Source organism: Microcebus murinus, chromosome 1, assembly GCF_040939455.1.
Source record: "Microcebus murinus isolate Inina chromosome 1, M.murinus_Inina_mat1.0, whole genome shotgun sequence".
Lineage (NCBI taxonomy): Eukaryota > Metazoa > Chordata > Mammalia > Primates > Cheirogaleidae > Microcebus > Microcebus murinus.
In genome coordinates this window covers 79107100-79123844 of record NC_134104.1, presented here as the reverse complement: position 1 = coordinate 79123844, position 16745 = coordinate 79107100, and the positions used below count along the sequence as shown (strand labels likewise).

The window sequence follows — 16745 nt, the reverse complement described above, 5'->3', positions numbered from 1 at the left end:
TTCTTCATTTGTCAAGTGGAGCTAAGAACACAAATTAAGTTAGATTTGAAATATTGCTTTTGAAAAATTATTTATAATTCTCTAGAAACTAAAAAACAAAATGTGAAACACTAGAGAGCATCCATTTTTCATGCAGGCTGAGATCTGAAGTGCAAAATAGACTCCTAGGTGGGAGGCAACAGACATAAAGAATTACAGACTTTCTAGTTCAACCCCCGCATTTTTTAGAAGAGAAAAATGAAGTGAAATGACAAGTATGGGGTTGTCATAATTCAGTGGAGCCTGGGACAAGAGCCTGGGCCTGTGAAAGTGGCAGCAACAGGCAAAGGCTTGTCCATGGGCCTCTTTTCTCAGGTGCCTCTCAGGGGGCCAGGGCATTCCTACTTTCCTGCTCCCAGGCACCATGGCAGCCCGACCTCAGCTGATGACCCACCCTGCAGTTTGGGTGTTTGGGCTGCGTCCTGTGCTCCTGGCTCCTTAGCTCTGGCCAGTGGCCTCTCTGTGTGATTTCCATCCATCTGGCTGCAAAACAGTGGCCCTCACCTCCTCCTTCTACCATCTAATTCTGCCCTTCCAGATGCCAGCTATATCCCAAATCAGATCTCCCAGAGTCCCAGATGAGATGGGCTGCCAGGGGCCATATAGCATGATCCTTTCGGAATAAGATGAGAAGACAGGTGTTTGTGTCTGTCACTCGCAAAATTATTAATACAACTGCTCTTCTCCCACTGTTTACCTTTGGATCCAAGCATCTAGGCCCAGGGATTTCACTGGGGGAAACCTAGAGAAATGACCCAGTCCACAAGATTCCCTAGCTATGAAGGAATGAAAAGATCAAGGAAAGAGCAATAGAATCAGTTTGACCTGGCTTTGAATCCAGATTCTACCAATTTCCACCTGAGTGGACACTGAGCAGGATTCTTTGACACCTTTGCAAGTCAGTGGGAAGGACAACTAGAAAATGCCAAACTGGGAGTGAGACCACTGAGGAGGTGATCAGATGTGAAGCTGGAGGGTTTGGATGGTATTGCACAGTTGCCAGAGAAATTCTTCACCTTGGCTTTCTACCCTCCTGGGCAGGCTGGCTGTGCTGCACAAGGCTACCCTCCAAACAAGGGGTACCTAGAGGGTGGGGCAGCCCTAGACTTAAGAAAATGATTTCCCAGGCAACTCAGGGATATCTAGTGCAGAGCTGCAACCAAGGCTTAGGGAATCCCAAGGAAAAGCAAAGATTTCTAGAAACACCCACACCTGACTTAATGATATTCTCCAACAGATCCAAGGCTGCCCTTCAAATCTGAAGGCCTCAGAAACCCAGCCCAGCAGTGTCCTTGGCTCTGACTTAAACCACCTCTGCCTCTCCTCATCCCAGGAAGGCCCAAGTACTCCTGTGTCCAGCCTCTGGCCTTTCAGGAACTCCCTGGTCCTGACTGTGCAGCCACCCTGGGCAGCCCTCAGCCAGAATAAGTTATGTGCCCTAGGCCAGGACAATACTCATCTGGTGCCTCCATGGGGCTTATGAAACTGACAGCAGGTGACACCTGCCTTCATTCCAGAGGAAAGCAAGCTCTCAGGCCTGCTGGCCCTTCTACAATGATCTGTGAATCAGCTAAGAATTTCTGAACCACCACAAAAGCCCACAGCTTGCCTTAGGAGAGACATGTGCCAGGAGTTAAAGTCCTAGAGACTCCCCAGAATATTCCAGAGAACATAGGGGACAGGTATTCCTAATGGCCTTAGACCCTGATATCTCAGCTCTGTCTAAATACAGCTGAATTTCCTTTTCTGAGAGCCTGCTGGAGAAGAGAAGGAAGAGGCAGGCACTCCCAGGAGAGACTGTCCAAGTCACATTATAACAGGGGATTCTGTCCTGGGATAGACTCCAAATGAAAGCTAGTCTTAGCGAGCATGCCTCCTAAACAAGCGTTCTAAGTGCTTAATTATTCGTCTGAGACGAAGGGCTGGCCAATACAAAAAGTAATGTGTGTTCTGTGAGTACCCTGCACACCCTAACGATTCCGAAGGTAGAAAGGAACCTGATGTTCATGCCAAAAAACTATGTCACTCTTTTATTTTTCCAATTGTATTTTTTTGTGGTAAGAGCACTTAACATGAGATCTACCTTCTTAACAAAATTTTAAGCACACAATACAGCATTCTTAACTATGGGTACAATGTTGTAGATCAGATCTCTAGAATTTACTCATCTTGCATAACAAAAACTTGATACCCATTGAAAAGCAATTCCTCAATTCCCCCTCCCCAAAGCCCCTGTCAACCACCATTCTACTCTCTGTTTCTATGAGTTTGACTACTTTGGATATCTCACATAAATGCAATCATATAGTACTTATCCTGCTGTAACTGGCTTATTTCACTTAGGATAATGTCCTTCAGGTTCATCCATGTTGTCTTATATGGCAGGATTTCTTCTTGTGTAAGGCTGAATGCATGTACATACCACATTTTTAAAATCCATTAATCCTTTGATAGACAATTAGGTTGTTTCCATCTCTTGGCTATTATGAAAAATGATGTGGTCAGCCAGCCATGGTGGCTCATGCCTGTAATCCTAGCTATCAGGGAGGCTGAGACAGGAGGATCGCTTGGGGGCAGGAGATGGAGACCAGCCTGGGGAACATAGAAACACCCCATTCCTAAAAAAAAATTTTTTTAAATCAGTAACAGCCAGGTGCGGTGGTACATGTCTCGAGTCCCAGCTGCTTGGGAGATAGGTGGAAGGATCACTTGAACCCAGGAGTTCAAGTCCAGCCTGGACAACATAGCAAGACCCTGTCTCCAAAAAAAAATATGCTGCAATGAACATAGGAGTGCATATAGCTCTTCAAGATCTTAAGTTTAATTATTTTGGATATATACCTAGAAGTGGGATTTCTGGATCTATTTTTTTTTTTTTTTTTTTTTGAGACAGAGTCTCGCTTTGTTGCCCAAGCTAGAGTGAGTGCCGTGGTGTCAGCCTAGCTCACAGCAACCTCAAACTCCTGGGCTCAAGCAATCCTTCTGCCTCAGCCTCCTGAGTAGCTGGTACTACAGGCATGCGCCACCATGCCTGGCTAATTTTTTCTGTATATATTAGTTGGCCAATTAATTTCTTTCTATTTATAGTAGAGATGGGGTCTGGCTCTTGCTCAGGCTGGTTTCAAACTCCTGAGACCTCAAGCAATCCACCCGCCTCGGCCTCCCAGAGTGCTAGGATTACAGGCGTGAGCCACCGCACCTCGCCTCTGGATCTATTTTTGATTTTTTGAGGAATGACCATACTGTTTTCCATAGAGGCTGCCCATTTTACCATTTTCCATTCCCACCAACAGTGTATAAGGGCTCCAATTTCTCCATATCCTCACCAACACTTGTTATCTCTTTCTTTTCTTTTCCTTTCTTTTCTTTTCTCTCTTTGTTTCTTTGTTTCTTTCTTTCTTTCTTTCAAGATATAGTCTTGCTAGAATCTTCTTGCTTCAGCCTTCTGAATAGCTGGGACTACAGGTGCGTGCCACCACGCCCTGCTAAGTTATCTTTTGTTTTTCTGATGATAGCCATCCTAGCAGTGTGAGGTAATGTCTTGTTGTAGTTTCAATTTGCATTTTCCTGATGATTAGTGATGCTGAGCAACTTTTCATATGTCAGTTGATCATTTGTATGTCTTATCTGGAGAAATATCCATTCAAGTTTTTGGCCCATTTTTTAATTGGGTTTTGTTTTTTTGGCTTGGGGGAATTTGGGGAGGGGGTTTATTTGTTTGGGGTTTGAGGGTTTTGGGATTTTTTGCCATTGAGTTGTAGAAATTCCTCATATATTTTCCTCATATAAATTCCTCATATATTAATCCCTTATCAGATATGTGGCTTGCAAATATTTTCTCCCACTCTATAGATTCCCTTTTTACTCTGTTGATTGTTAACTTTGAAAAAGTATGAGATTCTTCTGGCTTGTTGTAGGCCATAAGCACTGTAAAACCTGCAACTGAGCTTGTTTTAAGTATTATCATTTTTATTGCTTGATTAGAAAATGGTCTGTAACACATCATTTTAGGTGGTTTTTTTTATTAAGATGATCAATTAATTGTGGCTTTTGTTCTTTTGGCTAATGACAATTTATGTTTTCTTCAAATTTCCTATCTTCTAAAATATGGAAAGGAAATGCAAGATCAAATTGCCTTCTATTTAGTTGGCCCCATTTCCTTTTTCTACATGCTCCTACCCAATATCTGTATTGTAGAACTGTTGGGAGGGTTAAATAAAATAAAGTAGGTAAGACACTTATCTCATATAATAAAGTGCCTTAGCCATCACCACCAGCAGCAGCGACAGTAACAGCAGCGTTGAAACGCTGACTCCTCGGGCAGGTGTGAGTCTTTGCCTTGCTGCCTTATTTCTTGTGTCTCCATTGTCTCCATCTCCTGGCAGCTGAATCTACTTTTGAGTCCAACCTATAGACCCAGGTCCACTCCAGCCTTTTAACCAACACCAATAAAAGCAAGATAAACATCAACTGTCTTTAGCTGCCTTTCCACAGAGCTTGACGTTAACCCTCCTTTCCTGGATCCAAGGTCTGGAAGCTCAGCCTAGCTGCCTATGGAACTCCAGTACTCCAGGGCTGCAAGACTGTATGTCCATCCACGTAGATAAAGACACAGCAGTACTTTGGTCCTACAGGGCATGATGGGTCCAATCTGAAGCACAGATTTTATGCTCAATTTCTGCCTGGTTATTCAGTCATACTCAGACCCCACTCTTCCCCCTTTAAGCAGAGAATCTCCCCTGAATGATAGCCCGTTTTTCCAGAGGTCCTAGCTCCCAAATCTCTTCCTTGTATTCTAGTCCAAAACCAAAGGTCCTAGAATCTCATTTGCTTCCATCCACTTTCTGAACCCTCCACATGCCTGGCCTCCCAGCTCTGTCCCTGATTGCACCTGTGTTTGGCTTGCTTTAAAGGTACACTATAGGACCACCTGGCTTTCTAGCTGGGGAGAACATCTGTAGTCTGGCCAGTTGCCCTAGCCCTCCTACCAACAGCTTCCTCCTTGTGCTACCCAGTACCTTATGCTGCCTGGTGCTCCCTTGCCTCCCAGCTGAACCCTTTCAAGTCACAAAAGAGAGCCCGTAAACTTTGAACAGGTTTTCTAACAATTCCTCTTTGCCCCTCTCTTCTTCCCTTTCCCACTCCTTCCACCCCCAGTACTTCTAGCTACCTTTCTTCTCTTTCTCCCCTCTTTCCTTCTTCATTTCACTGCAACCTGTACCTCAGGCTGTCCAAGTTTCCGAAGGAGGGAAGAAACTACTTGCAGAGCTGGTAGGGCCAAAGGACAGCAGATATGGCAGAGCTCAGAAGGCATCTATTGCAGCCGTTTCTCCTGCACTTTCCTACTTTGGGCCTCTAAATCATTCTTGCCTTGCTCAGCACTTTCTATTTAGGGCTGTCATGATCTTCCATTCCGAACAAAGTTTCTTTTGTATTCTGGGCCTGACCCTTCACCCTTTCAGCAAAGAAAAAATTTCCAAGTCTTTCTGGAAATGTAACTAAGATACTTGATATGAAAATGCTCCAGTTCACTCATTTGATCTGATTGTTTTTTAATAGGGATGTGACATAAGACATAACATTGACACATGCCAATAATATTGATGTTAGCTGAGATTACTAGTTTATGATAATGTATAATACTATTGACAGCACAAAGTGCTGCAGTCTTAACTTTGTGACTTCTATCATCATGTAATCAGTGCATAGCATAAACAATATATGGAGAACATTGGTTTGGGGAGAATGAATCAGAAAGGCAGAGAGACTGGAAAGAGGAAATTTAGTTAGAGGCTACTGGAAAAACACAGACATGAGATGATGAAGGTATAAACCGAGCTTTATAATTTGGTATTTGGAATAATCTCAATGTCAGAAAAAAAGCTGAAAGATACTTTAGCATTCATAACCAAATCACTAAATATTGCCACCTTTCCAAATCTGCAGATTCCCTGGCCTTGGAAGAACATAATTCCCTTGTTTCCCCAGCCCACGCTCTATCATTAAGGCAAGTTATTTTGTTATTGATCTCAGTACACAGCTGCCAAATAGGTGCTTCTCCCCGAGTCTTGGCCCAACTTGCTGCCTGCCTGGAGCCCGGAAGGCATACCTGGGCAGGGGCAAAGCAGGACACTCTGCTGTGACCTCTCTGGCCACAGCCTTGTTAGGGAGTGGTCATCTGACACGAGCAGTATTCAAAACCAGGAACCAAGGTGTGGTCCGAGCTCCTTTAAGCTCAAGGGTTTGGGGGCTCCTGGTGAGTCCCCAGAGAAGAGTCCAGAAAGGAGAATGGAAATGGGGTGGTCTGCAAGGCAGGGAGTCCTGCTCTGCCTCACCGTCAGCCTTCTGCTTCCAGGTAAGATGGGGCAAGAACAGGGGAGACCAGGATGCGGTTCTGAGGGACACCTAGGTCTTAGCTCCAGCACGTGGAGCACATTCGGAATTAACCTGTTAAATGTTTCTTCCATAATGTCTGTTCCTTGATTTCCTTTTGGTGGCAGATAGAAAGACATATCACTCATGAGTACACACAGCCTTTCTTGATTCCTGTCTGCACAGAGATCTACCAAACTGCCCCATTTCGCCACCTCTGCGATTCCACCTTTACACTGACTTCTGATGCCCCTCCTACCGCACCTCTTCCCCTGCCTGCCTGGTCTCTCTTTCTCTTGCTGTGATGTCTATGACAAGAGTAGCCATTGATTTCAAATGTGCCCTGAAGGCTTGCGCAAGACACCAAGGGAAGGTGAGGATCAATCTGAGGCAGAAAAGAGCAGATATTTGCTTCCATGAGGGAGTATTTGTTCCTAATCTGGGTACATACCTTAAATATTACGGAAAGAGAAGGAGATACAGCGAAGGAGGCAAAGAAAAAGACCACATGAAGATGGCAGTGTGGCAGAGCTTCTGCTCAGGTACTACCCACATACCTCCCTGGCCATGGCCAAGAGACAGTATCAGCACAGGCCTCTCTCTGTGATTAGGCACATGGTGTATGCTCAGTGTGTCGCCTAACAATCCCCATGCTGGAAATAACCCCCAAGGTGTCTGAAGTCACTAAGTCTGAGAAAAACAAAATAAATGCGTAGCACCAAGGTAAGCACCCATTCAGAATACCTACTGTGTGTTTCCCACATCTACCTTACAAGTGCAGCATTTACTTCTTTTATCATCTTGATAAATCAGTTCTTGCCTTCGATAGATGGAAGTCCCTAACAGGAAGAGAAATACAGTAAAGCAGATTGCTAAGTGACTGGACTTCAAGTTTTAGGGCAGTGCTAAAGCAGTGCCACTGCTAGGTGGAAACAAGAGGATTGTGATGGGTACATTAAAGGACTCCTTGAAGTGGTTGCCATTGCACTGAGGCCAAGTTTGCATATAGATTTGGGCAGATTTTGCATGAGAACGAAACAATGGGCATGAGAATGGAATGCTGACCCAGCTCACCACATCAACTTCCACCATTTGCCTACCAGCCCAGCCCATCCGCCCCAACCTTGGCCTTGGGGAGTCTTGGCCCAGGAAGGGGGGGCTCACCTGCTCCTCCCAGTATGCCCCCTATTTTCTCTCTCTGCAGAGAGGGTCCAGCCCTGGAAATAGAGGCTCTCTCTCACAGGGTCTCTCCTCTCTACAGGAAGAGGCGACACTTTCACCATCAATTGCTCAGGCTTTAACCTGCATGGGGTGAACCCTGCTGCCTTCCAAGCAGTGTTTGACAAAAAGCCCTTCCGTCCAGTCATCAACTACAGTGTCCCCACTCACGTCAACGTCTCCTTCACCTTGTCTGCCATCCTGGAAGTGGTGAGACCTGGTCCCCACATTCTTCCCATTGCTTCTAATAGGGAACAAGTGTCCTCTGCCCTGTCAACGCAACGTTGCACTGGTCCAGTGGTGAACAACACGTACCCTAAATGGATGTTGTACAAGTCAGACGGTTTTCCTGTGCAGGAGAGAGGCATGAAGAATACTGCAGTGAAATTTTTTTAGGGCACATGTGTCCTTGAGTCCTGTTCTCTCTGAAATGCTTTTAATGTCAATTAAAATCAGACTTGTACCTAGACACGGGGGGGGGGGGGGGGGGGCGCGGGGGGGGGGGGCGAGTAAGGTAGACAGTCCCGCAGCTAGAATTATGCCTGGACCAACAAATGAGTAAATAGTGTTGAGAATATGAGCTGGGTGTGAGCCTAATCTTTTTGCACTAATAATCCTGGGTGGTGCTTCTGCCATCTGATACTAAAAAAAAATAAAAAAAATAAAAAAAAAAAAATAATCCTGGGTGGGAATTTCTTTATCAGGATGCACAGCTCCAGCTGCTGACATCATTCCTGTGGATGAATTTGGTAAGGCAGAGTCAACTCTCCCCCTCCCACTTCCATTTATAATTTTAAATTTGAGAAGTTAGAAGTGACTTAAAAGGTTTTCTACTCCAAATCTCTTCCCAAGGTATAAATCTTTCTGGGACAAAATAACTCCATATAGAATTGGACTGGCCCTGGGGACACAAACCTCCCTGGATAGCTTTAGCAGGTAGAAATGGCAACTCCCCAAAGATAGCCAAGAGGTTGCAGGCCAATAATTGGTATGTTCCTGGCTCTACGTGGTTTTAGGCGATATTTGAGATGTTCCTGGCAGAAGGGATATTAAGGGATACTTGGCTGATGAGCCTTGTTAAATAAAGGGGGGATAGGCGGTAGTCCTTAGGGTCACAAATGTAAGTGGGAGAATGAGGGTTTAAAGAAGAGTGGAAAGGGCAGGAGAGGCGGATGGGGCGAGCTCACCGTCATTTTCCTCCATCCCTCGCTGCCCTGGCTGCAGATATGGGACAATCCTTTCATCAGCTGGAACCCAGAAGAGTGTGTTGGCCTCAAAAAACTCACGATAGCAGCTGAAAACCTGTGGCTCCCAGACATCTTCATCATGGAATCGTGTGTATCTGGGCTGGGGAAAGCCAGCCCGAAGCCCCGTCTGCAAGAACAGCGTAGGATCCATGCAGGGCACGGGGCCACCAAAAGACTCAGACAGGGGCCCAGTGTCAATGAACTGACTTCCACAAAACACTACGAGGAGAGGGAGAGACAAGATAGAGAGGCATTAGAGAAAGAGCCCAAAAGGAGAGCACAGTGGGGGAAGGCCTGAGAAGGAAGGGAAGCAAAAGCTAACTGGACCCTACCTTCCCTTCCCTTTCGCAAACAGCATGGATGAGGATGAGACGCCTTCGGGTCTCACTGCCTATGTCAGCAGTGAAGGCCGCATAAAGTACGATAAGCCAATGAGGGTGACTAGTATCTGTAACCTGGACATCTTCTACTTCCCTTTTGACCAACAGAACTGTACCTTCACCTTCACTTCTTTCCTCTACACAGGTACGTGTGACACATTTTGATAGCTATTTAAGATTGAGGGGAAGATATTGACATGGCATAGGTATTGTTAGGGAAGGTTTTAGATCAGTGTTTCTCAACTCCAGCTGCCCACTAAAGCTTTTTAAAAATACCAATAACTGTGCATCACCCCAGAGATTCCAGTTTAATTGTTCCAGGTGAGCCCCCAGGGGATGCTAACGTGCAGACAAGACTAAGAACCACTGCTTTACAGCGTGGATGCCCTTGTGCCAAATGAGGCCCATCTGACTCTGAGCTGCTGCACACCTATAATTTTTAGCTCAAATCTTTTAACTTTAATAGCTAACACACTTAAACCAGTAAATGAATGTAACTGAATGCCATCAAGTGTCATATGGCAGATTTGGATAAATTAATCATCATAATGGGCATGAATGTAATTGTAAAAATATTGAGCTAATTCCAGCTTGATTCCACTAAAACATCATACCACTAGGGGATTGGGAAGGAAAATAGGAATGACTCCAAAAGTTCTTGACTCACGTTTGAATCATATTCAATATTCCCAAAACAACCTTGACTCACTCTTGTTTTCAACAACAATCAATGCTGCAGCCCACACACATAGGAATTGCTAGTCCTGTAACCCATTGCTGAGAAAACCAGGATGCCCTGCCTTAAAAGATCAGAGAAACATTTGATGAAGAAGCTCAACAGGGGAGGAATCGAATTTTGTGGGCAGGAGGTTTGGGAGCACTTCTGGTTTGAGCCGACCGACCGCCTGTCTTACAGTGGATAGCATGCTCCTGGGCATGGACAAGGAAGTGTGGGAGATAACAGACACATCTCGTAACGTCATCCGCACCCAGGGAGAGTGGGAGCTCCTGGGCATCAACAAGGCCTCCCCAAAGATGTTGGTGGGAGACAACCTGTATGACCAGATCATGTTCTACGTGAGTCCCAGGGTCCCTGTCTGACTTCCGGTCCCAGTTGGTCTGTGTTTTCCTCTTGATCTAAGGTTCTTTGAGAAGAAAAAGAAGCCCCAGAGGGTTAAGCACCTGCTCCCCCACCTGAGTGCCCTGAAGCAGGACCTGCAGGGCCCCCCCAAAACCCCCACCACTCATTCCCGTTGCTGGGCTGTTACAAGTACTGCTGCTCAGAATGGAGCAGCAACAAGTGGATGGCCCAAAGGGCCCTCCTTGCCCCTAAAATTCTACAGTCATTGTGTTCTGGGAAGGTTCAAAATAAATAAAAATTAGACAACAAATTGGAGGCACTTATAATGAAATATACATGTGTTACCTAATAAGATTGTCCCATAGCCAGCCTAACAGCACATGGCAAGGATTAGATAGTGACATAGACAAGTTGAGCCTCTGGAATCAATTTATTTGCCACCTTCTCCACTCTCTCTCCAGGTGGCCATCAGGCGCAGGCCCAGCCTCTATATCGTAAACCTCCTGGTGCCCAGTGGCTTTCTGGTTGCCATCGACGCCCTCAGCTTCTACCTACCAGCAGAGAGCGAGATTCGCGCCCCATTCAAGATAACCCTTCTGCTGGGCTACAACGTCTTCCTGCTAATGATGAATGACTTACTCCCCTCCAGTGGCACCCCACTCATCAGTATGGCTCCTCCCACTTTCTAGAGAAGCAAAGGCAGCACAGGACAGGGACCAGCTGCTGCTCTAATCAAGGAAGGAAGGGGCTCTAAGGGAAGACTGGCTTTGGGAAAGAGACATAAGAACTTAGTTCTGTTTTATGTATAGTTTTCTTTGCCCTCAGGTGTCTACTTTGCCCTGTGCCTGTCGCTGATGGTGCTCAGCCTGCTAGAGACCGTCTTCATCACCTACCTGCTGCACCTGGCCACCACCCAGCCCCCACCCATGCCGGAGTGGCTCCACTCCCTGCTGCTGCACTGCACCGGCCCAAGGAAATGCTGCCCCACTGCGTCCCACAAAGGGAACGAGGGCCTGGGTCTCCCCCCAGCCCAGCTGCCTGGTGAGGGAAGTCGGCCCCCCACACTTGCTCTTCCCACACCCCCACTTCTCTGCCCCTCCCTCCCTGGGCAGGTGACCTTCACAGCCCAGAGCTGAGTCTCTGTCCTTTCCACAGGCCTGAAGGAGCCAGTAGAGTTGGTGGAGAAGTCGCTAGGCCCTGGAGAGGCACAGGCGGCTGGGGGTTCAGGATGGACAAGGGCCCAGCGGGAGCAGGAGGCCCAGAAGCAGCACAGGGTGGAGCTGTGGGTGCAGTTCAGCCACATGATGGACACCCTGCTCTTCCGCCTCTACCTGCTCTTCATGGCCTCCTCCATCCTCACTGTCATCGGCCTCTGGAACACCTAGAGGGACATCCACCTCTCTGCAAATCACAGCTGGTCTTCGAGCCAGCCAGACCAGGCCACTTTCCTAACCTCAGCCACTTTCCCCCAGTGACTGTCATGTCCCCTTCTGTACTATAAAAACTCCAACACAGCACTATTGAAGAGATTCAGAAGACAATTTCCTGACTTCTCATATGCCAGGGTCCTCATTCCTGCACATTTTCAGTGTCCCTGAGCCACACCTAACTCCTCACTCCCTTATCAGGGAAGTCCAGGTCAGTAGAGTCTCTCCATGATTGATCACTGCATTAAACAACTTTCTAGGAAGCACTGGCTCCTCGGTATATTTATTATAAGTTAAGGCCACAAATACTAGGGTGGAGAGTCCTCTTGCAGAAGCTAAACAGGTTTAATCTGATTTGATTTAAGTGTTTCAGATACTTTCAGGGTTTCAGAAGAATAAAAAGACCAAGTCTTATTTGTAAGAAATTATTTCATTTGCAATAAAATATTTACAAAGTAAAATGTTCCTTTCATCAACCATTTCTTTTTCACTTTCCTTTACTTCTCTCATTCCTGAAATTGCTCTTTGGAATAAATAATATATTGTGCCATTTTGTTTTTATTCTGACAGGTTTCTTTGATTTCACATCAAACAGAGTGGGCCTTTTGATGTCAGGAGGATGGCCAGGAAGGACCCTAGTTAAAGGGTTCAGGTTAAATAAGTTGTCATTCAGCCACACTGTGGAATGCTATGCAACCATTTAAAGTGAGAATGTAGATTTATGTTGATGCCCTAGAAACAGGGCCATGATATATTAAGTAAAGAAAACAAGTTACAAAACAGTATGTATCCATAATTTCTGTAAAATAGATCAATAGAAAGAAATGCAGAGAAATATGTATGGATGACTAGACACCAAAACATTAGCAAACTTTGTTCTGGATAATGGGATTATGAATAATTGCTCTTTTCCTTTATATTCTTGTCTGTGTTTTCTGAATTGTTTTCAATGAGCATGTATGTATTACATTTATTATTAAAAGGGGAAAATATACAAAATTTTAAAAAGAGTTCCCTGTTAACAGTTTCCTGTTAACGCTGTCATCAGCAGACAGCAGTGTGGGGAGGGCTCTAACAGATAGTTGGGAGCAAGACCCTGAGCAGAGACAGAAACTGAAAGGGACAGTGGAAGAATTCCAAAGACAGATTTCTGGATTACATTTCAGTGAGGTGAATACATTTCAAGGATTTATTTATTTACATTTCTGCCTCCCCCAAGAGTGTACTCTTATAAAGGTCAGGGACAATGTCACATCCATTTGTACAGCTGAGCACATGGCACCATGTCTGACCCTTCACAGATGCTTAATGTGGACTCATTGAATGAGTGAAGGTATGAATGAATGCTAGCCAACCCAGAATGCACATCTTGCTAGCTCTGGCTGTCAATGCCTTTATTCCTTCCCAGTATATTTTATTTCCTATATCTAATGTGGAAAATCAGTAACCCATCCTCACACATCAACAACTATCTCTGAGTTCTTAGAGATGTTACTTATACACTGATAAAGGCATTTCTGTTAACAGATTCTCATATTTCCTCTTCCTTTCCACTACTTGGAACATATTTCTCACTCAGAAACTCATCTTTGGTTTTTGCCAATAACTTACAATGAAGAGTGTCTAACAAGCCTTTGAGGAATTTCAAATGTCCTAAATTACCTTTGTATAATTTATTTTTCCTTCTCTATCTCCACATGTATATTTCTGTAGATGTCATCTTGCAATTTTTTTCAACCTTATATACACATGACGTTAGGTTTTCTGTGCCAAGACTATACTTTGATGACGCCCTTTGCAAAAGAAACATCGTGGTGATATGTTCATGTTGAAATGAGCCTTGTGGTTTAAAACACGATCTCACAATGAAGCAAAACATTTTAAGCTAAGTGCTAGCCTAGACATGTTGGCAAGAATGTGATGAGTGTTTCACAATTTGAGAGGGGGGACTTCTGGTTTCTGATGTGTCTCTCTCTCATTAAAAAAAAAAATAAGAATATATATATATAATAGTCCTTGTGATAAGAACTTTATTTTATTTTATTTTATTTTGAGACAGAGTCTCACTCTGTTGTTGGGGCTAGAGTGCCGTGGGGTCAGCCTAGCTCATAGCAACCTCAAAATCCTGGGCTCAAGTGATCCTCCTGCCTCAGTCTCTCGAGTACCTGGTACTACATACCCGGCTAATTTTATATATATATATTTTTTTAGTTGTCCAGCTAATTTCTTTCTATTTTTTGTAGAGACAAGGTCTCACTCTTGCTCAGGCTGGTCTCGAACTCCTGGGCTCAAACAATCCACCCGCCTCTGCCTCCCAGAATCCTAGGATTATAGGCGTGAGCCACTGCGCCCGGCCAACTTTATTTTATTTTCCTCTGTTTTCTGTTAAAAACATCTGTTAAGGCTGGTCCAAAGGTAGTGTGCCATCTCAATTGATTGTTCACAGTCAGTTACAAATCAAACTCCTTGTTCTACTCTTTCCCCCTTCTCACTATTGCATTTGATGAGTCTTAACATAAATAAATTAAATAAATAAAAATAAAAACCTCTGTTAAGAGTGTACATTGAAAATTTATAAACTCTTTGTAAAAACCAGACCATTGGCCCTGGATATACTACTCTCATCAAATACTACATTATTTTCTAACTTCATGGGTTGTCGTTTCTACTTAACTTCCCATTCTCTCCTTTCCTTAGCAGTATCCAAGCCTATGCTCAGAATCTCTTCACACCTCATTGTTTATTTTCTTATTATTTAAACAATTCTCAGAAAACTTTCTGCAAGAAGAATTTCTCCCTACTTATTCTTTTGGAAGTCCATATATCTGACCATTCTTTTTTTTTTTTTTTTTTTTTGAGACAGAGTCTCACTTTGTTGCTCAGGCTAGAGTGAGTGCCGTGGCGTCAGCCTAGCTCACAGCAACCTCAAACTCCTGGGCTCAAGCAATCCTTCTGCCTCAGCCTCCCGAGTAGCTGGGACTACAGGCATGTGCCACCATGCCCGGCTAATTTTTCTATATATATATTAGTTGGCCAATTAATTTCTTCCTATTTATAGTAGAGACGGGGTCTCGCTCTTGCTCAGGCTGGTTTCGAACTCCTGACCTCGAGCAATCCGCCCACCTTGGCCTCCCAGAGTGCTAGGATTACAGGCATGAGCCACCTTGCCCAGCCTGAACATTTTTATTATATGTTTTGGTCTAATCACTGTCTTTGATTCCTTCCACCTTCTGGAAATCCAAAATATCTACAGACTGTCTATAGACAGTACCATATTTCACATTTAACCCCTCTCTTCTTTCATCTCTGCTTCTTTCTCTGAAAATCAAGCTCACCTGTCTGCTCTCCACCACCATTCCCTCTCCATCCTGTTACTCTTCCTGTGCTTCTCCTTAAACCAATCTTTCCCCCTATTATTTCTCCCTAATATTTTTAATAGCTCTTTTGCAAACCTCCCATCCATATCTAGCATTTAGGAAAACTAGTCTATGTCATCATTCTTAATAATTCAGAGTTGATGCCGCTGATATTGATTATCCCATATATATAGCATTGATGTAGAAACCTACATAAAATAAGTGGCACTTAAATATACCATGAGGCTGTTCTACTCCGTGTGTGGCTATCTGTCTCAAGGAACACCAGCAAGGTTTGCAGCTTCTTACTAAGCAAGCATGAGGCTTATAAAGGCACAATTTAATAGACAGAAGATAAATGTAATTAGGAAATAATAAGTCATTCTTCAAGATCTTCCCTTCGGAGTAATTTGGTAATTCTGCCAAGTTACCCAAAGCCAACATTTGCTAGGTCAGGGTCCCTTTTTACGCCCTAGCTCCTGCTTCATCCGTCTTAAAATCATGATCTTTACTAGGCACTAAGGGAACCATAGTTCCATCTGCTTGACCAGTTCCTTCTCTGACAAAGGTGAAACCACACCTCTTGTCCATTTCCTCATACTTTCTCAGGGATGATCTGCTTAGATTCCCAGTTTCAGGGATCTTAAGTTCACAAAGAACTTTCTTTTAACTCTCCTCTGCCTTACACCACGTCCCATCTCTTATACATTATCTGTGCCAGTCTAACATATTTAGCCACTCAAAGTAGTGTCTTAACTTCAATATTCAATAATTCTTAGCCAGTATCTTGAATCATTAAGCCAGCCTTTTAATATTCTAGGTGCAACACACAGCAAGCATACCAAAACCTGACACAATGAAAAAATGTTTTTTGTTTGTTTTTTAAGACAGGTCTCACTCTGTTGCCCAGGCTGGAGTGCAGTGTTCATAGCTCACTGCAACCTCAAATTCCTGGGCTCAGGTGATACTCCCACCTCAGCCTTCCAAGTAACTAGGACTGCAGGCGCACACCACCATGTCTGGCTAATGTTTCCTATTTTTTTTATGCAGACAGAGTCTTGATATGTTGTCGAGGCTGATCTCAAACTCCTGGCCTCAAGTGATCCTCCCACCTCGGCCTCCCAAAGTGCTGGGATTACAGGCATGAACCACCACACCCAACCCTCTTAATTACTTTTTTTTTTTTTTTTGAAACAGAGTCTCGCTTTGTTGCCCAGGCTAGAGTGAGTGCCGTGGCGTCAGCCTAGCTCACAGCAACCTCAAACTCCTGGGCTCAAGCGATCCTTCTGCCTCAGCCTTCTGAGTAGCTAGGACTACAGGCATGTGCCACCATGTCTGGCTAATTTTTTCTATATATATTAGTTGGCCAATTAATTTCTTTCTACTTATAGTAGAGACCGGGTCTCACTCAGGCTGGTTTCAAACTCCTGACCTTGAGCAATCCGCCCGCCTCAGCCTCCCAGAGTGCTAGGATTACAGGCGCGAGCCACCGCGCCCGGCTTAATTACTTTTTAATTAAACTTTTGTTTTACAATATAACATACATACAGAAGAGTATACAAATCATATGTGTACCACTCAATGAATTGTTAAAATTGATCGGGCCAGGTGTGGTGGCTCACACC

At 44.5% G+C, this 16745-nt stretch overlaps 1 protein-coding gene across 1 annotated transcript; it reads left to right on the top strand.

Annotated features, from left to right (window-relative positions):
* Positions 1–6327: 6327 nt before the first annotated feature.
* On the top strand, positions 6328–11722 carry LOC105855831 (5-hydroxytryptamine receptor 3C). The gene is made up of 9 exons (XM_012737039.3): positions 6328–6394; positions 7673–7839; positions 8334–8378; positions 8854–8963; positions 9232–9401; positions 10173–10333; positions 10799–11003; positions 11163–11378; positions 11493–11722. The coding sequence occupies exons 1-9, from the start codon at positions 6328–6330 to the stop codon at positions 11720–11722; spliced, it is 1371 nt and encodes a 456-aa protein (XP_012592493.1).
* The last annotated feature ends 5023 nt before the right edge of the window (positions 11723–16745 follow it).